The 24,870-nt window shown below is 48.6% G+C and overlaps 1 protein-coding gene across 2 annotated transcripts in view; it reads left to right on the top strand.

Moving 5' to 3' along the window:
* The first annotated feature begins 4,982 nt into the window (after positions 1–4,982).
* LOC138758538 (rho GTPase-activating protein SYDE2-like) overlaps positions 4,983–24,870 on the top strand; it is a 65,591-nt gene continuing 45,703 nt past the window's right edge. The window contains exon 1 of one of the 2 annotated variants that reach the window (XM_069927577.1): positions 4,983–5,294. In XM_069927577.1, the coding sequence (XP_069783678.1) occupies positions 5,213–5,294 (82 nt within the window). In that variant the 5' untranslated portion in view covers positions 4,983–5,212. The remainder of the gene's footprint in view (positions 5,295–24,870) is intronic. The other variant, XM_069927576.1, reaches the window with a different exon arrangement.

Below are 24,870 nucleotides of genomic sequence, written 5' to 3'. Positions count from 1 at the left end.
CGGCTGAAGGAGGGTGGTAGCTGGGAGCAAAACATTCAAGGATACACATCCTATCGAAACAACAGGCAGGTGGGCAGAGGGATGGCTCCCTTGGCTAAAAAAAAATTAAGAAACGACATTAGATCAGGGGATGTAGAATCCTTGTGGGGAGCTAAGAAACTGCAAGGGTAAAAGATCCTTTTTTTTTAATTTTCTTAAACAGTCTTTATTAAACAAACACAAAAGAGCTAATGTCTTTATCATTAAAGTAATATTCTAGTGAAATATTAATTAATCATAACATGTAACCTTCTAACATCCCTATATCAGTCCATGTCACGTAATGAATAACATCTAAACTAATGTAATGGTCGACAGAAATTATTATGCCTAACCCTCTCCCCTAGGATTGCCAACTGACGATGTGGGATAGTGAACCTCTTTTCTTTTTTTTTAATTTTTAATTTTTCACAGGGTAAAAGATCCTTGATGGGAAATACATTGGGGCCTCCAAAGAGCAGCCAGGATGTGGGGTGCAAATTACAACAGGAGGTAGAGAAGACATTGACTGAAAGGGCTGAAGGGCCTGTTTCTGTTCCATGGTTCTTGCCAATAATATGAGAGAGGATGCTGAAATATTTTTCAGATGGAAAAGGAGTATAAAGGGAAGAGAAGAGTGGATGACGGGCCGCTGGGAAATATCATAGTAGAAGGGCAGAGAAATGGCAGATGAACAGAAGAGATACTTTGTGCCAGTTTTCCCCTGTGGATGTGCCAAAAATACAAGAGCCAAGGGGTAGACGTGAGCTTCGTCACCGTTACTAAGGTGGTTGGGAAGCTGAAAGAGCTGAAAATGGACAAGTCACCTGGAGTGGATGGACCACACCCCACATTTCAAAAAGAGGGAGCTGGAGAGATTGTGAACGCATTAGTAGAGATCTTCCAGAGCCAGGAGTGGTTCCAGAGGGCTGGAAAATTGTAAATGTCACCCCGCTCTTTAAGAAGGGAGAGAGGTTAGAGACAAGAAGTGATGGCCTGACTTCAGTGGTTGGTGAGACTGTAACGTCCATAATTAAAGATTATGTTTTGGAGGACAGTCTCTGAAGTCAGCATGGTTTCCTTCAGGGGAGATCCTGCCTGACAAATCTGTTGGAGTTCTTTGAAGAAGTAATGAGGAGAGGACAGACCAAGGAGTCAGTGGATGTTGTTGACTTGGATTTTCAGAAGTCTTTTGATAACGCGCCGCCCGTGAGGCTGCTAAACAGGACAGGAGCCCATGGTATTGCGAGAGAGGCACTGATTGGCTGATCGGCGGAAAGCAGAGTGGGGACATAGTGGGCCTTTCCTGCCAGAGACTAGTGATGTTCCACAGAGGTCGGTGTTGGGGCCGTTACTTTTCACACTGTATGTAAATCATTTAGATCAGTGGTTCCCAACCTTTTTTATGCCCCGCACCCCTAAAAAAATTTAATATGTTCTCGCACCCCTTAAAGTAATAAGTTATTTAAGAATAAAGGTGAAGTTGACCAAAACAAATTTGTATAATCAATTTTTAATAATATATAAACAAAAATGAAACATATGAAAAAGAAAAAAAATTACAACAAATTAAAAGTTGCATAAACCCTACAAAAAAATTAAATTTTCATCCTTGCATGAAATTTCTTTAAAAAAATTAAAGAACTAATGTTCAAATGTTCATAAGCCAATTTAAATTTAATGACTCTTTTGTTCCTATTTATTGCTTGAGTTTTTCAAATCATGGCACTTTGTTGCTGACAGCAATCCGCACATCTGCCTGTGAACCCAAGCAATTTCTAGATTTTGTCTTGATTGACAGAAGGGCACTAAATCCAGACTCGCAGAAGTATGTCGTCGTGAGTGGGATGAGCAGTTAGTGCTTTTTCACAAAGTCTTGGAAACATGTCCATTGCCAAACAGCAATATTGTTCCAAAGTTTTGCTTTCAAACTGCATTTCAAGAACACGATTTGTACGCAGTTCAATAACATCTTCCTTCACCTCTTCATCATCCGACATGTTATCCAAATTGAAGGAGTATGGATTTATTTTAAAAAACTGAAATGTTATTTGCGAGCATCCCTGGTTGGGAAAACCTAATTTAGATGATGGAATTGATGGTTTTGTGGCCAGGTTTGTGGCTGATGCAATGATAGATAGAGGAGCAGGTAATGTTGAGGGACTGGGACAAGTTAGGAGAACGGGCAAAAAAGTTGTAGATGGAATACAGTGGGAGTGTACGGTCACCTAGAAGGAATAAACATGTAGATGACCATAGAACAGCACAGCCACAGAATCAGGCCTCTTTGGCCCTTCTAGTCTGTGTTGAACCATTTTTTTCTGCCCAGTCCCACTGATCTGCACCTAGTCCATAGCCCTCCATACCTCTCACATCTATGTAACTGTCCAAATTCCTCTTAAGCCTGCATTTACCACCTTAGCTGGAAGCTCATTCCATACCCCCACCACTCTCTCTGTTCCCTCTAAACTTTTCCCCTTTCACCCTTAACCTATATCCTCTGATTTGAACCTCACCTACCCTCAGTGGAAAAAGCCTATCTATATTTACTGTATGTACCCCTCATAATTTTAAATACCTCTATCGAATCTCCCCTCATTCTTCTACATTCCACGAAACATGTTTAACCTTTCCCTGTAACTCAGTTCTTGAAGTCTGGGCAACATCCTAGTAAATTTTCTCTTCATTCTTTCTATCTTATTGATAACTTTCCTGTAGTTAGGTGACCAAAAATGTACACAATACTCCACATTTGGCCTCACCAATGTCTTATATAATGTTACCATAACATTATACTAAATACTTTGATTTATTTACGATGCCAAAAAGTTCACTTTCCAACCCTACCCCCCTGTGACGCCACTTTCAGGGAATTATGTACCTGTATTCCCCGATCCCTCTGTTCTACCGCACTCCTCAGTGCCCAATCATTCACCGTGTATGTCCTTTCTTGGTTTGCCCTTCCAAAATGCAACACCTAACGCTTGTCTGCATTAAATTCCATCGGCCATTTTTCCAGCTGGTCCAGACCCCTTTGCAAGCTTTGAAAACCTTCTTCGTTGTCCAATCTTTGAGTCATCATTAACTACTTTCTACATTAGAAGATAATTCAGGAAATTAAGGTCCAAAGGGACTTAGGAGTTCCAGTGCAGGATTTCCCCAAAGTTGCCTTGCAGATTGAGTCAGTAGTGAGGAAGGCAAATACCACGCTACCATTCATTTCGAGAGGATGAGAATGTAACATGTATAATGTGGAGTCTTTATAAGGTGGTGATCAGACCACAGTTGGAATGCTGTGTGCAGTCTTGGGCCCCATATCGAAGGAAGGATGTGCTGACGTTGAAGAGGGTCCAGAGGAAGTTTATGAGAATAATCCTGGGGGTGAGAGGGTTAACATATGAGTAACGTGACAAGGCTCTTGGCTTGTATGCACTGGAGTTCAGAAGAATGGTGGTGGGGGGGGGTGGTGGGGGGGGGGTGATCTCATTGAAACATACCAAATATTGAAAGGGCTGGATAGAGTGGATGTGGGGAAGATGTTGCCTGTAGTGGAAGAGTCGGGGACAAGAGGGCACAACTTCAGAATAAAAGGACGTCCCTTTCAAAGAGACATTTCTTCGGCTAGAGGGTGGTAAATCTGTGAAGGCCAGGTCATTGGGGAGATTTAAAGTGGAGGTTGACAGGTTGTTGATTGGTAAGGGCGTCGAAGGTCATGGGCAGAAGACAGGAGAATGGGGTTGAGAGGAAACATATTTATCAGGCATGATTCAAATGCCAGAACACAGTCAAGTTCAAGTTCATCCGATTGTACAAAAACAATCCAATAAAACAGTGGTCTCTCCAGACCATGGTGCATGTGCAAGAACCAAGAACAATACACAGTGCATAATAAACACATAAATAATCAAAATAAATATACAAAAATATTTGGAATGATTGTCATGGTTGAAGGAGGAGGATAGTCGATGGGTTGATTAGCCTAGTTCTTCTCCGATGTGTTATGGTCCTACTCTGGCTGTCCTTTGAGAATAAAGGCACCTCTTAATCGGGCACAGAATGGGAGATCACTTCGTTGAGCACCTTTTCACTCAGCATGGTATTGTTACTCCAATGGACACTGTTACACCGACTGAGTTCCTCTGGCATTTCTGTGCATTTTCACACCTCTTGCTCTCCTCTGGTCCGCTGACACCTCATCTGTGGGCAGTGAAGAGGTAAAACTTCCTGAGCAAATACCTTTCCTGCCTTCAACAGCAGCATGGAGGGGATGGGTGAAAGGAAAGGAAGGGAGGGAGGGGAGGGAGGAGGGAGAAGGGTGAAAGTGAGGAGGGGAAAGTTGAAGGGAAGGGAGAGAAGGGAGGGGAGAAAGGAGAGGGGAGGGAGGGATGGGGAGAGGGAAGGAGAGGGTTGTTCTCAAATCATCTAATACTTCCTTTATGGTAACATTCCAGCGTATCTCCTCAAATTGGTTCAGTTGCAATCTCCATTCTTAAACCTCCCCATCTCCCCCACTCTCCCTCTATTCTCACTCGCTCTCTATTCCCACTCTCCCAGGAACCCCGACCTGCTGGGTTTTCCCAGCATTTCCCCTCCTTCCCAGCTCCATTCCCAGGGCTCGCTCCCAACCCCGACCTCTTTCCCAGACTTTACCCCTCATTCCCATGCCCAGACCCTGGAACAAGGGGCGGGAAGGGGGAGGGCTGGGGGTGGGGTGTGGGGGGTGGGGAGGGAGAGGGAGGGAGAGAGAGAGAGGGAGAGAGAGTGTACTGAATATCAGGAACTACAATTCCCAGCGCCCAATGGGCGCGGGCAGGGACCGTCCCTAAATCTCTAGCTGCGCAGGAGAGGAAGGTTTTCCTCCCGCCGCTGGATTTGGACTGTGCGCGCGGTGATCGGGGAGGAGATGGAGGGAAGTCATGCCCCACCTTGGGAGTGTCCCACGACTAGAGCCGGGAAAGAAGCGCGGAGGGGAGGGGGTCGCCTGCGGCACCAGGGCAGGGTTTGGAGACGCTCCCTGGAGAGGCCAGGAATGCGCTGCTGGCTCTGAAGGAGCGAACGGATCGGAGCTGAGGTCCCGGGTCGGGGGGGCTGGAGGGGAGGCGAGCGCACCGTCCGGTAGCGCCACCGGGAGCCCGGCGAGCACCGAGACCGGCTGCAGCCACTGAGCAGGGCGGCCGACGCCGAGCGAGTCCCGATGGCAGAACCGCTACTTCGCAAAACTTTCGCCAAACTTCGAGCCCGGCGCAGGAAAAGTGTGAAGGGTGGACGGAGTGAAGGTAGGGGAGTAAAGGGGTAGTACAGGGGAGGGAGGTAGAGGGTGGGGATGGGGTAGAGGGTGGGGATGGGGTAGAGGGAGGGGATGGGGATAGGGTAGAGGGGATGGAAGGGGTGGAGGCGGGGATGGAAGGGGTAGAGGAGGGGGTGGAGGAGGGATGGAGGGGGTAGGGTGGAGATGGAGGGGGTAGGATAGTGGAGAGGAGGGGATGGAAGGGGTAGAGGAGGGGAAGGGGTAAAGGAGGGGGTGGAGGGGGTAGGGTAGAGAGGGGATGGAGGGAATGGAGGGGGTAGGGTGGAGAGGAGGGGGTGGAGGGGGTAGGGTAGAGAGGGGATGGAGGGAATGGAGGGGGTAGGGTGGAGAGGAGGGGGTGGAGGGGGTAGGGGTGGAGAGGAGGGGTTGGAGTGGGTAGGGTGGAGAGGAGGGGATGAAAGGGAGGGTAGGAGGAGGGGATGCAGGGGGTAGGGGAGTGTAGGAGGAGGGGATGGAGGAAATAGGGGAGTGTAGGAGGAGGGGATGAGGAAATAGGGGAGTGTAGGAGGAGGGGATGGAGGAAATAGGGGAGGGTAGGAGGAGGGAGGCAGTGAAGGTATGGTAGGGAGGCAGAAGGAATGGGAGGGAGGAAAAGGGGATCAGAGGGAGGGAGTGGGAGAGGTTGAAGGCAGTGAGGGAAGGGGTATCAGAGGGGTGAGTGGGAGAGGGGAAAGCAATGAGAGGGAGGAAGCCAGTGAGGGAAGGGAAGTGTGGGAGAGAGGGTGTGGGGAGCAGGGGGGGGGAGGTGGGGAGGGAGGGGGGAGAGGAGGGAGGGAGGGAAAGGAGAAAGGGAGAGTGGAAGGAGAGGAAGGCAGGGCGATGGAGAGAAGGGGTGTGGGGACAAGGTGGGAAGGAGGGGGAGCGGGAGAAGATGAAGAAGGAAGGAGAGGACAAGGAGGTTGAGAAAGGGTGGAAAGCAGTCTAAAATGGAGGGGTGGAATGGCTGAGATAATGGGACTGGACAAATGGAGGTGGGAGAGGTGGAATGAGAAGGATGAGAGGAGGCATCAGGGTTTGGGGGTAAATGGCAACAGAGAAAATTTAACACATTGGAACTGGCCTGGGAAACTTGGCGTTGCTGTCGGGTTGTCATGAACCCAACCCCCTTCCCCCGTCATTTGTTCAGTACCAAACTCCCTCCCCTTGAGCCTTTTAGAGAAAAGGTCCCAGCTCGAATCATTGACTCTCTCTCGCTCCATGGATGCTGCCTGCCTTGCTGAGACCCTCTTTGCTGAAGGTTGTAGGAGACTCTGGGAGGATCTGGTGGGGGTGTAGAAGATCATGATGGATGAGTTGAGGGAGTGAGAGACAGCAGGGAGAAAATCAGAGAGAGGAGGGCAGTAGATGAATAAGGGAGAGTCTGCATGGGAGAAACGAAGGAGGGAGGGAGGGAGAGAGAAGCAGGTTACACCGCATCCTTAGAAAGTAAAGGGTAACTAACATTTTGGGCTGGGCCCTTCATCAGGTATAAGCAAAACCAGCCAGGCCTCTGAATGAGAAGGTGAGAGGATGGAGGAGTACATGCTGACAGGTAAGAGGTCATAGATAGATCCAGGTGGGGGAAAAAAAACTGAAGTGTTGAAGCGGGTGGAGAGTGAAGAAGGGTCACTCTGATATGAGAAGGAAGGGAAAGGGTGGTGAGCTGGAGGAGGGAAGATGGGGATGAGGGAAAGAGAGAAACAAGGGAGGAGGTTCATGAAATTGGAGTCAATGCTAAAGCCATCTGGTTGGAGAGTGTCCAGATGGAATATTAGTTGTTCCTCCAATTTGCTGGTGGCCTCAGCTTGGCCATGCATGGGCAGACGTGTCGGTGTGGCCACTGAGAGGTCCTTATCGATGCTTGGAGCTGCGAATGGCAACAGGGAAGGTTTTGAGCCACTGTGGCTGGTTGCCCTGCTCTCAATGGGAGCCATAGGGTGTGGCTGACAGAGCAGCGCAGGCTGAGGCTGTGGGTGGGAGTGGACACTGGGTCTGTCATCGGGGGATACTGCACAAGCAAGCTGCTTTCTCTCGAATGGATCCATGCACGTGAGTGTTGCCAGCTGTGTCACACCTGGACTGGTCCACCTGGTGTAGACTGGGATGACTACCTGCCTCAGAGTGCTGCTCAACCACAGTGGTGAGGTGGTCACCTAACAATAGGAAAGATTATTGAGTGAAAGAGTGCAGAGAAGATTGATCTGGATGTTGCTGGGACACAAGGAACTAGGTTACAGGGAAAGGTTAAACAGGTTTGGACTTTATTCTCTAGAGTGTTGGAGCATGAGGGGAGATTTGATAGAGGGGTTTAAAATTATGAGGAGTCCAGACAGAGTAAATGCTAGCAGGCTTTTTCCGCTATGGTTTGATGAGTCAAGAACTAGAAGACATGGGTGAAGGATGAAAGGTGTTTAAATGGTTATAAGAGAGAGCTGGGAATGAGCTGCCAGCTGAAGTGGTGAATACCGGCTCAATTTTGACATTGGCTGGGTTCATGGATGGGAGGAGCGTGGAGGGCGATGGGGTGGGTGCAGGTCTTTGGGGTTGAGCACTTGATAGTTTGGCACAGACTAGATGGGCCAAAGGGCCTGTGTCTGTGCTGTAGTGTTCCGTGACTGGTGATGCCAACCATTTGCCAGCCTGCACCTCGGTAACATCTGTGCCATGGTCAGAGCCAGGCCCGCGGTGTAGAGGGTTAATGTGTTGGAGAGAAGGTCACTGATGATGCAGCTTGCGACTAAGATGCTGCCCCAAGCTCTTCCTCCGCACTTCCTGCAGCTGCGATGGGCTGGCAGCTGGCTTCCCCCTCCGACAGTCTGACTTCTGGTCCTGGGAATGAGGCTGTGCAATGGGTGCTGGTGGAAGCCAAACAGTCCATATGTAATGGGCAGACCTAGTTTGAACGGGAGAGGTTGACAGGCAGGATGCTGGGAAAATACACAAATGCTGGAGGAACTCAGCCACTCTTGCAGTCTTCCATAGGAGATATTACCAACATTTCGGGATGAGCCCTTCTTCAAGGGATAAGCAAAAAAAAAGCAGTGACATTTTAGAATAGAAGTCCAACAAAAGGATATGAGAAGAGGATTGATTTTGTCTGTGCGAAAGGAGACGGATGGAAAAGGGAGAGAGACAGAGCTGGGGGAGAAGAAGGGGGGTGGGGTGGGGTTTTCTCGAAAGCTAAAAAGTTGGTGTTAATTCTCTCTGGTTGAAGGGCATCCAGTCAGAAATTGAGGTGTTTTCCTCCAATTTGTGGGTGGTCTCAGTCTGGCAGTGCATGTCAGCAAGGGACTGGGATGGGGAATTGAAATGGCCTGGGTGGTCCACGCTGTTGCAGCGGTCCTAAAGGCAGGATGTGGTGGAACAGAGGGAGGGGCAGTTGCCGTTATATTACTAGTGTAATACTCAATACCATGTAATAGTCCACTCCCCCTGTTCTTTGCCCTGGCTACCTGCCTTCCGAAGCTCCCGACTCCCCGTATGTGAACTCTCGCCTAGGCCCTGGCTGCCTGCTATTCGAGCCACTGACCCCTCAAATAATGCAGGGATTTACTGCTGACAGTAATATGTGTGAAATAGTTGGCCCTCTAAATTTTACACTAAAAATTGGTCTACAAAATTCAACTATTACACAAGTATGGTGCAAGTGGTCACAAAGGTAGCCAGGGTGGTGACGGGTGTTTGGCATACTTGTCTGGTAAGGGCTGCGAGCTTGTGAATTGGAATTGTGTTAAGTCTGTACAAAAAGCTGGTGAGACCTCATTTGGAGTATTGTGTACAATTTCGGTTTTACATTTTTAAATGTAAATTTTAAACGTAGATATACATCACAATGAGCCCGTGCCACCCAATTCACCTCCAACCCTGGAATGTTTTGATGGGTGGGAGGAAACGGCAGACCCGAAGGAAACTTGCGCAGAGTCGTAGACACGGAGAGTACGTACAAACTCCTTACAGACAGTGTGGGATCTGAACCCGGGTCGCTGGTGCTCTAATCAAGTCGCACTAACCACTATGCTAACTGTTGACCAAGGATGCCATTCAGATGGCTTAAGATTCACAAGGATGTTCCTGGAATTGGAGATACAAGGAGAGGCGGGATAGGCTGGGACTTTTCTCCAGGAGAGCAGGGGGCTGAGGGGTGACCTTACAGAGGTTTGCAAAATCATGAGGGGTCCCACCAGTCGGGTTGTATCCATCATTAGGGAGTCAAGCACAAAAATGGCTTGGATTGAGGAGGGTAAAATTTTTAGTAAGACGTGAGGGGCACCTTTTTTTTGCACCCAGGGCAGTGGGTTTGTGGAATGAGCTGCCAATGCCAGTAGTAGAGGTGACTACCACATCAACGATGCAAAGGATTTTAGACGGGTTCATGCATAGGAAAGGTTTCAACCCCATTCACATTCCACCTTAAGTAATACCTATGCCATAGGTGCTCTGTGATTAGTGAAGGATTACTTAAGGTGGGATGTGAGTGGAAAGAAAAAGTTAAAACCACTGTTTTAATCGTACCTCATTGACTCGTTATGTGCACGGTTTCATAACTCCAAAGGAAATGGGCCAATGACAATTTTTCTCAAACAAAATATTTCAGTAACAATTGGGTCTAGAGCAGTGATTCTCAACCTTCTCTTCCCACTCACATCCCACCTTAAGCAATCCCTTACTAATCACAGAGCACCGATGGTATAGGGATGTGAGTGGAAAGAAAAAGGTTGAAAACCACTGGTTTAGACAGATATGTGCCGATGCAGGCAAATGGGATTTGTGTAGGTCGGCATCTAACATGTTAGCCGAAGAGCCTATTTCTGTCCTGTAAACCCCTGATTCTTAGCTGTGTTCTGCTGTATGTCTGAATAGAGGGATGGGGTGGGATTGAAAAGTGGGGTGATGTTGAGTGACAGCTGGTGTCAATCCTGGGAGCCTGTTATATCCCTGGAATTCTGAAGTCACTAATGCTGCACAGCATTCAGAGACGCCAGCTGAGGGCAGTCAGCCTGACAATAGCCTCCTTGTGCTTAAAGCCCCTTATAGACTAAGCGTGAGCCCCGTGTTTAAAAACATTCCTGCTCCCTCCCCTTCAGTCTGCCCCCAAAGAGTTGCACAAATTAAATGGCAGCTTGTGTGTTTGATGGTGTACAGTGAGGAGTGGGATTTGAAGGACAACCTTTGAATAGAGTTCAATGGGTAAGACAGATTTCAAAATAGGATATTTCCTTATTTCTCCCAGGCTAGAGGTAGGGTGCATGTCGATTAAATCCGAAGACATTTTCCATTGGAAGGAAATGTTTTAAAAGGCCATCAAGTTTATTGTCATCTGATTGCACAAGTGCAACCTGATGAAACAGCGTTCTCCAGTCCTTGGTGCAAAACACGCAGGCACATAACCAGATATAACACCCTTTCAGACAAGCAATACATATGCAGAACAAGTATTCACATATGCACATAAATAAATATTGTTTCATAAATAAGAGAGTCTCGGATGGTGAGTGTGAGCAGTTCCTTTGGTCGTTCAGCATTCCCAGTTCCTGTGAGAAGAAGCTGTTCCTCAGCCTGGTGGTGCTGGCTCTGAGACTCCTGTATTTCTTTCCCGGTGGGAGCAGCTGAAAAACATTGTGTGGAAGGGGGTCCTCAATGCCTCTTCCAAGAGTGATCCTGGTAGATCACGTCCATAGATGGGGGGGTGGGGGGAGGAGGGAGACTCCAGTGGCCCTCTCTGCCACTCTTAGAGTCCTGTGGATTGACCTCCGATCTATTTCTCTGCAGCAGCCATCCCTTGTAAGGTACAAGGGAATAATTGGTGCTCCGCAGAGAGCAGTGTTTACATACTTCGAGTAACAACTGCTGATAATTCATTTGGATGACATGAAACAAGTTGGGAAGCACCTCAAGAATGCATTTGAGTTACAGTGCAGGACACAGCACTGTCTGCAGTAGGAGGATAGAACGAGCTTGCTGTCGATTGACTGTACTTTAGCAGAAGTGGGAATTCTGTCATACTGGTAGATCTGTGCCTTAACAACATCCCCTTTAAGGCCCCATCCTGTTTGCCACTTCAGAAATATTCAGGAATAGTTTGGAATTTGCGGTGACTTGGGTCAGGGAATGCTGCACAGCAGATTGAGTTCAGCAACCAGATTGTTGCTTTAGAATGGTCAACCCTGCAAGAGTTAAACATTTACTAGCAGTATTTTTTAAAATATATACTTTTAAAAATTGACTTTAATTTAAGAACTTTTGGGAGATGTGGGGAAGAGAATTGACAGTGTGTTGGGTGAAGAGCCTGTCATCCTGGGTGGGGCACGACCAGATTAAGGCCAACTTATGTCCTAAGTGCAGCCCAACGATGGTTCCCCTTCAACCCTACAACTGACATTAGACTCAATAAGTGCTGAATGTGAAATAATAGATTAAAAATTCAGTCATCTTCTAGGCCAGAGCCCTCAATATATATTTCTTTTTCCATTTATAGTGGAGGTTAGGGGGGAGCTTTTTGTAGGGCCCTAGTTCAGATGCACCATGGCACTGGAAAAAAAACTGATGCCCCCTTCCCTTGGTGTCCTAAGCTCATGCTTATTTTGCTTAATGGTTAATCCAGGCAAGGGGTGGGGATGGTGTGGGTGGGAATGGGTGTTGGGGTGGGGAACCTCGAGGAAGACACCAGTCGGCCATGCCCGATGCAGCATCAGGGCACAGCCTGGGAGGCTGGGATGCAGTGAGTGGCCACCGGCAGGTCAGGGGGCAGCACGCTAGCTGTCGAGACTGGCGGCGGACCCATCCGGACAGGGCCACTGATCCTCCAAGACGACCACAATGCTTTGAGCTGTTGAGGGAATTCTGGTGCTCCGTGTCAGAAACACTTGGACTGAGCTGCTGTTCAAATACTCTCAGTGCTCCCTTGCCCCAGAACTGGCTCTCCTGCATCACTACCCATGACCACACCTTCCCCAACCTCAAATCACTGCAGCCCAAAATTTACCTGCCAGAACTTCCCTGTGAAACACTCTGAATTTTACCTGTTTGACTGGCGCTGCTTGACCCTTGGTGGGATGGAGCTCGTGTGACGTTACACACTCTACCTTGTACCTTGTTGGGATGGAGCTTGTGATTTCACACACTCAGTGTGAATATACGTGCAATGTTCTCCTGACTTGTTAGTCCTGGGGGTTTAATTTACACTGAGGCTGATCAACATTTGCCTCCAAACTGCTCTTGTCTGTTGGCAGTGGGGCATTTGAAGTCCCACTTGTCAGTGATGCAACCTGACTTCATAGATGCACAGTCCTCTGCGAGAATAGAGCCAAGGTTCAGTGGGCCTTTGGACTCTCCTGAAGAGTAAGGAGGTGTGATCTAGTGAGCTCGTTTATAGCATGTGCTATCTCGTGCACCCAACCTCATTTGGGACTTGTCAGCTGTGACTTGTCAGCTGCAACCATGAAGGGAATGCCAGAGAATAACGTGAGCCTGCTTCGGTGTGGGCCCCGGGACTGGGGATAATGCGGCAGTTGGGAGTCGCCTGATTACCTTGACCGCTGGCCTGCAGAGTGTGAGTAATTCCGTAATCCACCCACCTCACTCCACCACATCCTTCCCTCTTTCCTCTTGCTGCTTTGTCCCACGTTCTTGCCCCTCTCCTGAGCATTCCCTAGAGCTAGAACTCTAGCCTTGATCTTTTGCTTCATTTCCGATCTCTTACCCACTGCTCTCTGCTGTGGAGAACATCTCCCCAATCAAACATTCTCATCAGTGTATCTCTTCAACCCTTACCAGATGTCCTTTTCCTGGAGAAAAGAGCCATACTGCTTGTTTGGTCCATTTCTGCATTCCCCTGTGCTTTAGTGTTGAATCTTATTGCACCCTCTATTAACTGGAATACCACCACCGTCCATGGTTTAAAACCAGTTTCGCGTCACTCTATTTTTTATAAGCCTCTAGAGATCAACGTGTCTAGTTTAAATCTACTTAAAGTAGCACAAGTATGGCTGAGTTATCAGGAGTGGCATGGTCAGTGCAGCGCTGTTTTAGAGCCAGCCACCTGAATTTGATTCCATTGCTGTCTGTAAGGAGTTTGTATGTTCTTCCCGTGATAGCGTGAGTTTCCTCCGGATTCCTCCCATATTCCAATGATGTACGGGGTTAGTAGGTTAATTGGTTGCATGGGTGTATTTGGGCTTGTGGACTGGAAGAGCCCATTATTGGGCTGTATGAATCTAAAAGGATAACTCCGGCTCTAGTTCACATTCAACGGGGTTAAAGGGTGAGAGGGGGTTGGTTTGGACCAGACCCAACCCCTGCTTGAAAATCATCCATCTTTTATACATGATTGACAGAAGTTTCTTATGTAAACATGTCACACTACAAAGACAATCTCGACTGGTGGGCGAAATGTCACTCCAGCATAACATTTTAACGGACACTGCTCTTTCTTTAAGAGCCTTGCTGGTGAAATTTAAGGCGGTGTCCAGAATTATTTTCCTGTATTAAAGTTTTCATCCTGCTGATCTGTTAAAGATCCCATCCTGCCAATAGAATTAACAACCACGTGGAGATTATCTTGACATCATTTACACTGCTCCAGTCAGTCCCATTCCATTTCTTTTACCTGCAAAGCATGTGTTCGATGCAAATCACCTCCAGCCCAGTCTGTTGGACCTGCTGTCAGGTTGGCTGGACATTAAGCAGTAGTCAGTTGGCGATTCACCGCGCCCCATCACCACAGCACCCACTTCCCACTTTTGCTGCTCAGTGGGTATAAAGTTCAAGGCTCTTGGAGCTAAGGCTGTGGAGAGGGTACATTTTGCAAGGTCAAACTTGCAGGATCCTCAACAGTGGAAAGACCTTGGGTCCAAATCCATAGGTATCTCAGGGTCGCCGTGCAGGTTGATAGTACAATTAAGAAGGCCTGTGCTACACTGCGCATCTTCATTAGTTGCGGGATTGAGTTCAAGAGCTGTGAGGTCATGTTGCAGCTCTATAGAACTGTGGTGAGACCACACTTGGAATATTCTGTTCAGTCCTGGTCACCTCATTTCAGGAAGGATGTAAAAGCTGCAGAGAGGAGGATGTTGCCTGGATTGGAAAATGTGTCTTATGAGACAAGGTTAGCAGAGATAGGGATTTTCTCTTGGGAGTGAAGGAGGATGAGAAGTGGAGAGATTTGGAGAGACATAGGGTGGATTGCCAGTACCTTTTTCCCGGGGATGTAGCAAACACCAGAGGACATCTGTACAAAGTGAAGGGAGGAAAGTTTAGGGGAGACGTCATGGGTAAGTTTTTTTACACAGAGTTGTGGGGGCCTGGAATGCCTTGCCACAGATGGAGGCTTGGTACAATAGGGGCATTTAAAAGACTCCCAGGCAGGCACGTGGATGCAGGAAAAAAAAATAGAGGGTTATGGGTGTGAAGGAGGGAAAGTTTAGATCGTTGAGTAGGTTTGTATAGGCCAGCACAACATCATGGGGTGAAAGGCCAGTTCTAGGCTGCAATGTTCTACGCTCTGTGGGATGAGGAGAATTGATGGTGGGCAGTCTGAGCTGTTGGCAAGATGGGAAACTGCAATGTAGGATGCTGTGGCGAGAGGAGGCTGTTCGGCCCATTGCTACTGTGCTTCTCTGAAGGAGCTGTCCTTTTGTCCTTGGGCAGCACTGCCAGTCAGAGAAAGCTGTGCTCAGTGATGTAGCAGTTCTGGAGTGGTGGACATGGGTTTCGGGCTGAGACGTGGCTCTCACAGTGTGGTTGGTTCTGTCTGCCTTTTGTGACTCTATCCTTCCACCGCACCCTTCCCTCCTCCCCGCTCCCTTCATCTGCCTCTTGCTGGGCTCAGCTTCGGAGGAGAGAGAGAGAGACACCCATGGTCTACTCTGAATGCTGCTCGAGGCAGGAATTGACTGGGGCTTTCTAGCCGATGGCAACTCATCGCAACTCTGCTGGGCTATGTTACGTGTACCCATGTTTGTGTGGGGAGGAGTCGGCCAGCCATTTTCTCGATCCTGCTGCACCTTCCATCAAGGCCACAGCTGATCTTACTGCATCATTCCCATATCTCCTGGTTCCCAGAACGCCCAGAAATCTTCGGATTTGTGTTTGAATGAATGTAGTGGCTGAGCCCTTCAGGAAAAAGAATTCAAAGGTTCAAAATGGTTCATTTTATTGTCACGCAATAACAAGTTAATAATCTACATAATATACTTAAACTTTTGTCTGCCGTAAGGCAAACTAAGAGTCTTCATGAGCATTGCCCAGCGCTTCTAACAATAAGAGAAGGAGAGGCAAAAGGGAGAACCTTCAGAGGCACCGAGTGTCCATGGATTCACCTCCAGCCCTCCCGCAGCCACTGCAGCCGCACGGATTCCTGTGCGTTCCATCGGCCACCCGAGCTCCACATTCAGACACCCGACACGATCAGCAAGCCTTCGGTGCCCGAGGCCCTGATCACGTTGGAGGTTTGGATCTGGAGGCCGGGTTGCCAACGGATCGAACAGTGATGGAGACAAATCTGTGGACGCTCAGTCACTTTTGCTTCTCCCTGGCTGTAAGGGGCATTTCTGATGATGGTGAATCTTTGCCTCATAACCATATAACCGTTTACAACACAGAAACAGGCCATGTCGGCCCTTCAAGTTCGTACCGGTTCACTTGAGCAACTCCACTAGCTCCTCCGCAAACTCCTGAGGATGGAAGACTAAATGCAATATCGTGGAATATTACGTTTTATTACAGGACAATAAATCTTGAATTCACTACCTGTTGTGAAAGAACTTCTCTCAGACTAAAGTAGCCCTTATCATGAGAGAGTGTTTTCTGGTTTTCTACTCCTTGTTCAAGCACAGCATTCTTCCTGCCAGAACCCTACCCATTTTGAATCTGGTGATGAGTTCTGCTCCCATTATTCTAAACTCAGGGATGAAGTGCTGGGATCTCTGCTGGGGTAGATGCTAAGGATGGTATCTGCTGATGTCAGACTTTTCTCAATGATGAAACATATACTGCCTTTCCTCTGTACCAGCATAACCCTGCACTTCTGTACTATGTAATGGGCGGCTCACTGGACTGCTTGCAAACAAACCTTGTCACTTTCCCTTGGTTCATGTGAGAGGGCATTTGAGTGGCCACCATTCATGGAGCCAGTCAAGTGAGCCTTTGCTGCATCGCCTCCATGTTGTATTTTAACTTAGAGGTGCAGCGCGGTAACTGGCCCTTCCAGCCCACAAGCCTGGGCTGCCCTGTTAATCTACCACCCCAGTATGTTCTGAAGGGTGGGCAGAAACAGGAATCAGAATTTATTGTCGTGAACAAGTCATGAAATTTGGTGTTTTGCGGCAGCGTCACAGTGCAAACGTACATATTATAACCATCTTACAATATTACTATGAAATAATAACAATTATAGGGCAGGAAAAGTCAGGCCGTGTCAGTGGTTCATTCAGGAATCTGACGGCAGCGGGGAAGAAGCCATCCTTGTGCCGCTGAGAGCTCGTCTTTAGGCTCCTTTATCTTTTCCCCAGACTGAAGAGGGCATGTCCCAGATGGTGGGGGTCTTTGAGGATAGAGGGTGCATTTTTTTTAAGACACCACCTCATGTCGATGACCTCGATGGAGTGAAATCTGGGGCCTGTGACATCGCAGGCTGAGTTAACAACCCTTTGGAGTTTATTCTTGTCCTGAGAGCTCCCGGAGGAAACCCGCAGACACTGAGAGAATGAACAATCTCCTTACAGACAGCGCGGGATTTGAATCTGGTTCGCTGGCCCATTAACAGCATTGCACTAACCAACACAGGTCACTGGCACTGTAGCAGCATTGCCGAACCTTGTTATGTAGATCTCTTGCTGGGACAGGATGGAATGTGGGTTAGGGACAGTCGAAGCTGTTTGAAGGCTGTACCACTGCAACAATTGTATCGTGTGTCTGATGTTCATTGTGGAAATTTCCCTCAAAGGCAGCTGGATTGGAGGGGGCTCGGGTACAGTTGCTGCCCTCACACTTTGCTCTTGGTCGAAGACACAGCGGAAGACGATGAATTCAGACTGTGAAAGCAGAGCATGATTCAGGGCTGAGTGGTAGGATGGATCGGCTCATTAGCACTCTCGATGGGCCAATGGGCCTACGTCTGCTCCTATATCCTGAGGTCACGTGAGGGGCACTGAGGACCAGCCAGCTGTGTAGTCACATACAGATGGGAAACTTTGGAGCTAATAAGCTGAGCTGCTTATCTCCAGGCAAGTAACCTGTCTAAAGAGTGGGGAGAGGGAAGAGTTTACATTGATCTAGGTATGGTGGATAATCCAGGTCGAACAAAGTCTAGGCACTAGAGAGGTGGGAGAGAATTGTGTATCCCAGTATACCCTGCTGTGAGACCCTGGATGTTGGGCGATACCCATTTACCCCTGCCGTGCAGGGTTCGAATCCTGCCTGATCTGTAAGTGCTCACAGTGTCTATGTGGGTTTCCCCTGGGTGCACCAGTTTCCTCCACCATTCAAAACATACTGGGGGTTGTGGGTTAATTGGATGTAATTGGGCAGCAGGGGCTTGTGGGCTGAAAGGGCCTGTTTCTGGGCTGTATGTCTAAATATTTTCTTTAAAGATTAAATCTATACCCATGTAGTGAGTTCCTGGGGGTTGTGGGGTCCCCAATAACCCTGCCGGGGGATCCGGGAGCCATGCATTCCTCATATACCCTGTAGTGAGACCCTGGAGGTTGTATGATTTCCCCATCTACCCCTGCCATGAAACTGCAGACTGCATCACTGACCAGGTGCCTGATCCTGATTCCTAGCATACAACCAGGAGCTGGAAAATTCCTTTCCCAATGTAGCCTTCCTCACCCTCTCCTCCCCCTCCTCATCACCTCCCTCTGAACACCACCTATCACCTGCACTCGTGTGCTACCCTTCCCTCCACATACCTCTACCTTCAGTGTTGACCTCACTGAAGAAGGGCTCAGGTCAAAAACGCCAACTATCCATATGAAAGCACACCACCACCTCTACTTCTGCAGGTGTTTGCGGAGGTTTGGTACAACATTGGAAACCTTGGCAAATTTCTACAGATGGTGCAGTGGAAAGCGTGCAGACTGGTTGCATCACGGTCTGGTCTGGGGACACCAATACCCCTGAGCATAAAGCCCCGCAAAAGGTAGTGGACATCACTGCCCACCATGGAGAGCATCTACAGGGAATGTCGGAGAGCAGCAGCAATCATCAAGGATCCACACCACCCAGTACATGCTTTGTTCTCGCTGCTGCCATTAGGAAAGAGGTATCAGTGCCACAAGACTCGCACCACCACATTCAGGAACAGCTGCTACCCCTCCACCATCAGACTCCTCAACGGCAAACTCAATCAGGGACTTATTTTTCTCTATGGCACAGCCAGTTTGTTTACATTTCTTTATTTGTTTAATTGTGCACGTTGTTTACAGTTTTTTTTGCACTACTAATGAGTGGTAATTCTGCCTCGCCCACTGGAAAAAGAATCTCAGGGTTGTATGTGATGTCACGCATGAACTCTGACAATAAATCTGAGTGTGAAGTCTATGGTTTTGTAAGGATGCAGAATGAACTGCTGAGTTCCCAGCACTTTGTGCGCTGCCCCAGTCCCCAGCGACTGCTGTCTCCTTGATAACCCCTGTTGTAGCTAGTGTTGGCCGAGAGCCACGGTCTCGCACGTTCCACGGATTTGCTTGACTAAAGTCAGATAGTGCGGTGTCCGGGAGTGCGGAGGAAACGGCTGCTGCACAAGGCAGTGCTGACTCCGGTGAAGTCAACTCAGATGTGCCCAGCTGAGCCAGGCCAGCGATATTGCCTGGCCCATGGGGGAGGGGAAGTGCAAGGCCAATGGCAGCATGGGGAAAGTGGGATCTCCAGTGGGTGTGGGCAGAGCAGGGTGCAGGTGGAGAGGAAGCAGCCTAGCGTTGGTGATGTGGTGATACCACCCCATTCATATCAGTGTTGTTCAATCCCAAGTACCCAGAGGTGGCAGAGGTGAGTGCACAATGTAGAGGCCCCCGTTCAGTCCAGGCAATAACACACTCATCTTTGAGTGAGATGTTCCTGCTGATCTGGAGACAACTGCCTGGGTCAGTGGCTGAGCGATTGAAGCAGGAGGCTTTGGTGAAGGAGAATAAACCTCCCTGAGGCAAGAATCAAGACCCTCAATGACCTGTTCCTCAGATGTGAGAGGGTCACTTCAGGCCTGGAGGGAGCAGGGAGCTAAAATGGGTCCTCCCATCACATCGGGAGTGAATGATTTCTCTCAGGGCAGCATGATTACGGCAGCACCTTTACAGCACCAGTGATCGGGACCGGGGTTCGAATCCCACACTGCTGTAAGAAGTTTGTAGGTTCTCCTCGTGTCTGCATGGATTTTTCCCGGGGGCTCCGGTTTCCTCCCACTGTTCAAGACGCCGGTGGGGGGGGGGGGGGTTTATCAGCTAATTGAGTGTATTTGGCAGCATGGGCTCATGAGCCAAGATGGCCTTTTACCATGGTGTAGGTTATAGAGGGGGGAACATCCTGTCCACTGGGTTTCTCGGTGGATGGAATCCACTCTGAGATCTGCGGACACCAGTTTGACCATCAGGAAGGGGGTCCTGTTAATTATTTGTGGCAGGCAGCAATGTCTCTTTGCTTCCTTCTTTGAGAATGATCAGGTTTCTGGGGCCTGATGTGGGAATCGGTACCTGGTTCATCTCAACCAAGGTTTGGCTGGGAAGTTGGGGTCATGGATTTCACTGGGCATTGGCCTTTCAACGTGTTCTTGCTCCAGAGAGATAAGCTCGTGGGTGAAGGCAGCCATGAACATAGATTCAGATTTATTGTCCAAGTACACACATGATATCACATACAACCCTGAGATTCTTTTTTCCTGCGGGCGAGGCAGAATTACCAACTTATTAGCAGTGCAAGAAAAACTGACTCAATGTACACATGTAAACAAATTAAGAAATGTAAATAAACTGCAAAACAGAGGAGGGAAAAAAGTCGATAAAGTGCAAAAGTAAGAGTCCTTAAATGAGTCCCTGATAGAGTTTGTGGTTGAAGAGTCTGATGGTGGAGGGGAACCAACTGTTCCTGAACCTGGCAGTGCAAGTCTTGTGGCACCTGTAGCTCTTTCCTGATGGCAGCAGCAAGAACAGAGCGGGAGGTGTGGGTCCTTGATGATTTCTGCTGCTCTCCAATGGCAGCTTTCCCTGTAGATGTTCTCAATGGTGGGAATGGTTTTGTCTGTGATGTCCTGGGCTGCGATCATTACCTTTTGTAGGGGTATTGGTGTCCCCGTACTAGACGGTGATGCAGCTGGTCAGCACACTTCCCACTACATCTCTGTAGAAATTTGCCAGGTTTCAGTGTCATTACCAAACCTCGAAAAACTCCTGAGGAAGTAGAGGCGCTGATGTTAGAGTCAGAGAGGTGTAGAAAGTTACGGCACAGTACAGGCCCTTCAGCTGAAAATGTTGTAAATTCACTCCACATCTAATCCTTACCAACTTCTCACCCAACATCAAGGTCCCTGCTATGTCTGGAATGTGGGCTAACTGAACAGGCATTGCAGCAGAGAGGTTACCATTGAATCAACACCAGCCCAACACTGAGTACATTCTGTCAGCTCTACTGACGGGTCACGTTTCCAAACGGACGTCCCACATGACCAGAGATTTCTAGCAGTTACTTGAATGTTCTCCAAACCTCCTGGAGAAAAATTGCAGCCTCCTTGTCACGTGGGAGTCCCCGGGACATCCCCATTCACTGGAGAAGGAGCTTCCAGGACCTTTACACAGCGAAAGTAATTATGCAACTGAACAACTGACTCTTCAGAGTCTCCTGCCTTATTTGTGGCTGTAAAATCACACAGAAATACTGGAGGAACTCCGCCGGTCTCGCAGTGTCCATAGGAGGTGAAGATATATTACTGATGTTTCAGGCTGGAGCTTTCCTCAAGGTATAAGCAAAGAGCAAAGAGCAGGAAGGTGTCAGAGTAAAGACTGAAGACCGGGCCAGGGGAGGGTCCAGACCAACAAAAGGTGTTAATTGGATATGAGAAGAGGAGAGGTGAGGATTGATTTTGGCTTTGTGAAAGGAGACAGGGAAAAGGGAAGAGAGAGACAGCGCTGGGGGAAAGGCGATGGGGGGAAGAAGGAGGGGGTGGGGTTTTTAACGGAAACCGGAGAGGTCAATGTTAATGCCATCCGGTTGGAGGGTGCCCAGATAGGTATGGTTCCTCCAATTTGCGGGTGGCCTCAATCTGGCAGTGCATGAGACCACAGAGAGACATGTCAGGATGGGGAATTGAAATGGGTGGTCAGTGGGAGATCCACACTGTTGCTGTGGAAAGAGCCAAGGTGCTCAACGAAGCAACCTCCCAGTCTGCGCTCAGTCTCTCCGACGTGGAGGAGACCAACAATTAGAGTTTGCAGGCTTTCATGTTTCACTCTCATCTGTGGCTATGCCTGTGGGCCCCACACTGGCCCCTGTGGCACCCCAGGGCTTACATGGCTGGGGGAAAGAAGCCCCCTGCCTCTTGGGAGGCAGAATTTGAGGTGCAGTCCACCCACTGCTTCTATATTTAGAATTCGCTCATTGTTGCTTTCCAATGTCTTGAGGTACCAAGGTACATTACAGTGAGGGTGGAGGGACACCAAACCGGCCCCATGCTCCTTAAGCTGTTTTGGGAAGCGTCATGGAATCATACAGTAAGGAGCAGACCCTTTGATCCATCATGTCCAGGCTGGGAGAGACGAAACAATGCCCACTTCCACAACTCTCTCTGGCAGCCTTCTCCAGATGTAGACCACTCTCTGAGTGGAAAAAGTTTCCCCTAAGGACCTTCCTTCTAGGGTCATCTTGCCCTGGAAAGAGACTGTGAGAAATAGACTTTATCCATGCATCTCATGAACTTATTAAGCTATAAGGTAACCTATCAGCCTCTCTAACCTTTTGGAATCAGAATATAGCTTCATGAACACGTCATGAAATTCTTAGTTTTGCGGTAGCATCTCAGTCCAAACATTTATTTAAATGACCTACAAAATAAACAAAAATAGTGCAAGAAAAAGTCAGCCAGGCAGTGTCTTTGATTCATTGATCATTCAGGAATCTGATGGCAGCGGGGAAGAAGCTGTCCTTGTGCCACTGAGGGCTCATCTTCAGACTCCTGTACCATTTTCCCGATAGTAGCAGAGTGAAGAGCGCATGGTGAGGATCCTTGAGGATAGAGGCTGCTTTCTTAAGGCACCACCTCTTGTAGATGTCACTGGGCGAGTAAACAACCCTCTGGAGTTTTTTTTTCTTGTCCTGCGCATTGGCACCTCCGTTCCATTCAGTGATGCACCTCCAGTCAAAATATTCACCTGTGGAGGTTTTCAAGAGTTCTTCGGTGATGTACTGAATTTCCTGAAACTCCTCACAAAGTATTAGCTGCTGGTGACCCTTATTCATAATGGCATTGACGTGGATCCTCGGACATGTTGACACCCAGGAATTAGAGGACCTTGACTCTCTCCGGTACTGAGCCCTCGATGAGGTCTGGTTTGTCTTCTGATTTCAACCTGAAGTTCACAATCAACTCCTTGGCTTTGCTGGCATTGAGTAAGATTGTTGGTGTGACACCACTCGACGAGGAGAGAACTCTCTGTTCTGGCTGCCCTGACTGGCTTACCCGCTCACTCTCGTTGGACACCCAAGCTTCCCGTGAAGCCACCAGCACTTTGCCCACAGAAATCTGAAACCTCGGGGAGAGATTGACAGCGTGAGCTGAGAGCAAGTAGAATCGGGAGGCCCGTCGCCAAGGTCAGCCCTTGATTTCACTGAGGAGGGTGGCCTGGATGCCCGCAGTACTAGTAGTCTGAGCTGGTAAGGACATTACCCCCTCAGCTGAAACAGACAGTTTCATTGGTGCCTGCTGTCAGCCAGGCCTGCCTTGGACCTTGACCCAGTTGCTGGAGTGAACATAAGAAACAGGAGCAGGAGTCAGCCATCCGGCCTGTTGAGCCTGCTCCACCGTTCAATGTCATGGCTGATCTGACGAAAGGCTCATCTCCACCCACCTGCCTTTTTCCCCAAATCCCTTAATTCCCCGACAATGTAAAAATCTATCCAACCTTGTCCTAAATATATTTACTGAGGTCACCTCCACTGCTTCAACGGGCAGCGAATTCCACAGATTCACCACCCTCTAGGAAAAGCAGTTCCTCTTCATCTCTGTCCTAAATCTTGATCTACGCCTTTCATAATTTTATATGTTTCTATAAGATCCCCTCTCATTCTTCTAAATACCAATATGTACAGTCCCAAACTACTCAATATCTCCTCATAGGCCAACCCCCTAATCTCGGGAATCAACCTGGTGAACCTCCTCTGCACCACCTCCAAAGCTAGTCCATCCTTCCTCAAGTACGGAGACCAGAACTGCACACAGTGCTCCAGATATGGCCTCACCAGTACCTGGTACAGTTGCAGTGTAACCTCCCTGCTCCTAAGCTCAATCCCTTTAGCAATGAAGGCCAAAGTTCCATTTGCCTTCTTGATAGCCGGCTGAACCTGAGAACCAACCTTTTGCAATTCATTCACAAGCATTCCCAAGTCCTTCTACATGGAGGCACGTGGCAATTACTTTCCATATTCATATTTATTGTCAGAGTACATGCATGATATCACATACAACCCTGAGATTCTTTTTTCTTGTGGGCGAGGCAGAATTATCAACTTATTGGCAGTGCAAAAATAAAACTGACTCAATGGACATGTAAACAAATGAAATGTAAACAGACTGCAAAACAGAGAGGAAAAAAATCAATAAAGTGCAAAAATAAGATTCCTTAAATAAGTCCTGATTGGGTTTGTAGTTGAGGAGTCTGATGCTGGAGGGGTATCAGCTGTTCCTGAACTTGGTGATGAGTCCTGTGGCACATAGACCTCTTTCCTGATGGCAGCAGTGAGAACAGAGCATGTGCTGGGGGGTGTGGGTCCTTGATGATCGCTGCTGGCCTCCGAAGGCAGCGTTCCCTTTAGATGTGCTCGATGGTGGGGATGATGTCCTGGGCCGTGCAGCTCAGGGGCAACGGTGTCCTCCTACCAGACTGTGATACAGCTGGTAAGCACACTTCTCTGAAGATTACTATTACTCCATGTGTCTGTCCCAATGTCTCTGAATGTCAAAATGATCGCCACTTCCACATCTTCCTCTGGCAGCTCATTCCAGATGAAGAGGAACACCAGAGGCAGTTGGTGTCTTGGTCTGAGATGCCTGTGAAACACGGAGAGGCCCCAAAGCAGGCTGCAGCGCTGAGCTGGGCAACTGGGCTCCAAAGGGACCATATTCTGCTCCCTGTTTTGGACGAAAGGAACCATTTAATTGGTTCCAGCCTATGATCTGGAGCATATTAATCACCACCGCTGTGTTATACATTAACACCGCAGTCTCTGAGTTCCAGCACACTTGTTAACAGAGTAATTACTGCCAGTGCAGAGTGGCGGAGCCCAGGATACCACAGATTGGCCTGTAGGGGAGGGGAAGGGCAGCAGGAACGGGCTATTCAGGTTGGGTGAGACATAGTCAGGAAGCG

The sequence above is a fragment of the Narcine bancroftii genome, chromosome 3, assembly GCF_036971445.1.
Source record: "Narcine bancroftii isolate sNarBan1 chromosome 3, sNarBan1.hap1, whole genome shotgun sequence".
Lineage (NCBI taxonomy): Eukaryota > Metazoa > Chordata > Chondrichthyes > Torpediniformes > Narcinidae > Narcine > Narcine bancroftii.
Note: the sequence above shows the minus strand (reverse complement) of the source record. Positions and strands in the feature narration are given on the sequence as shown.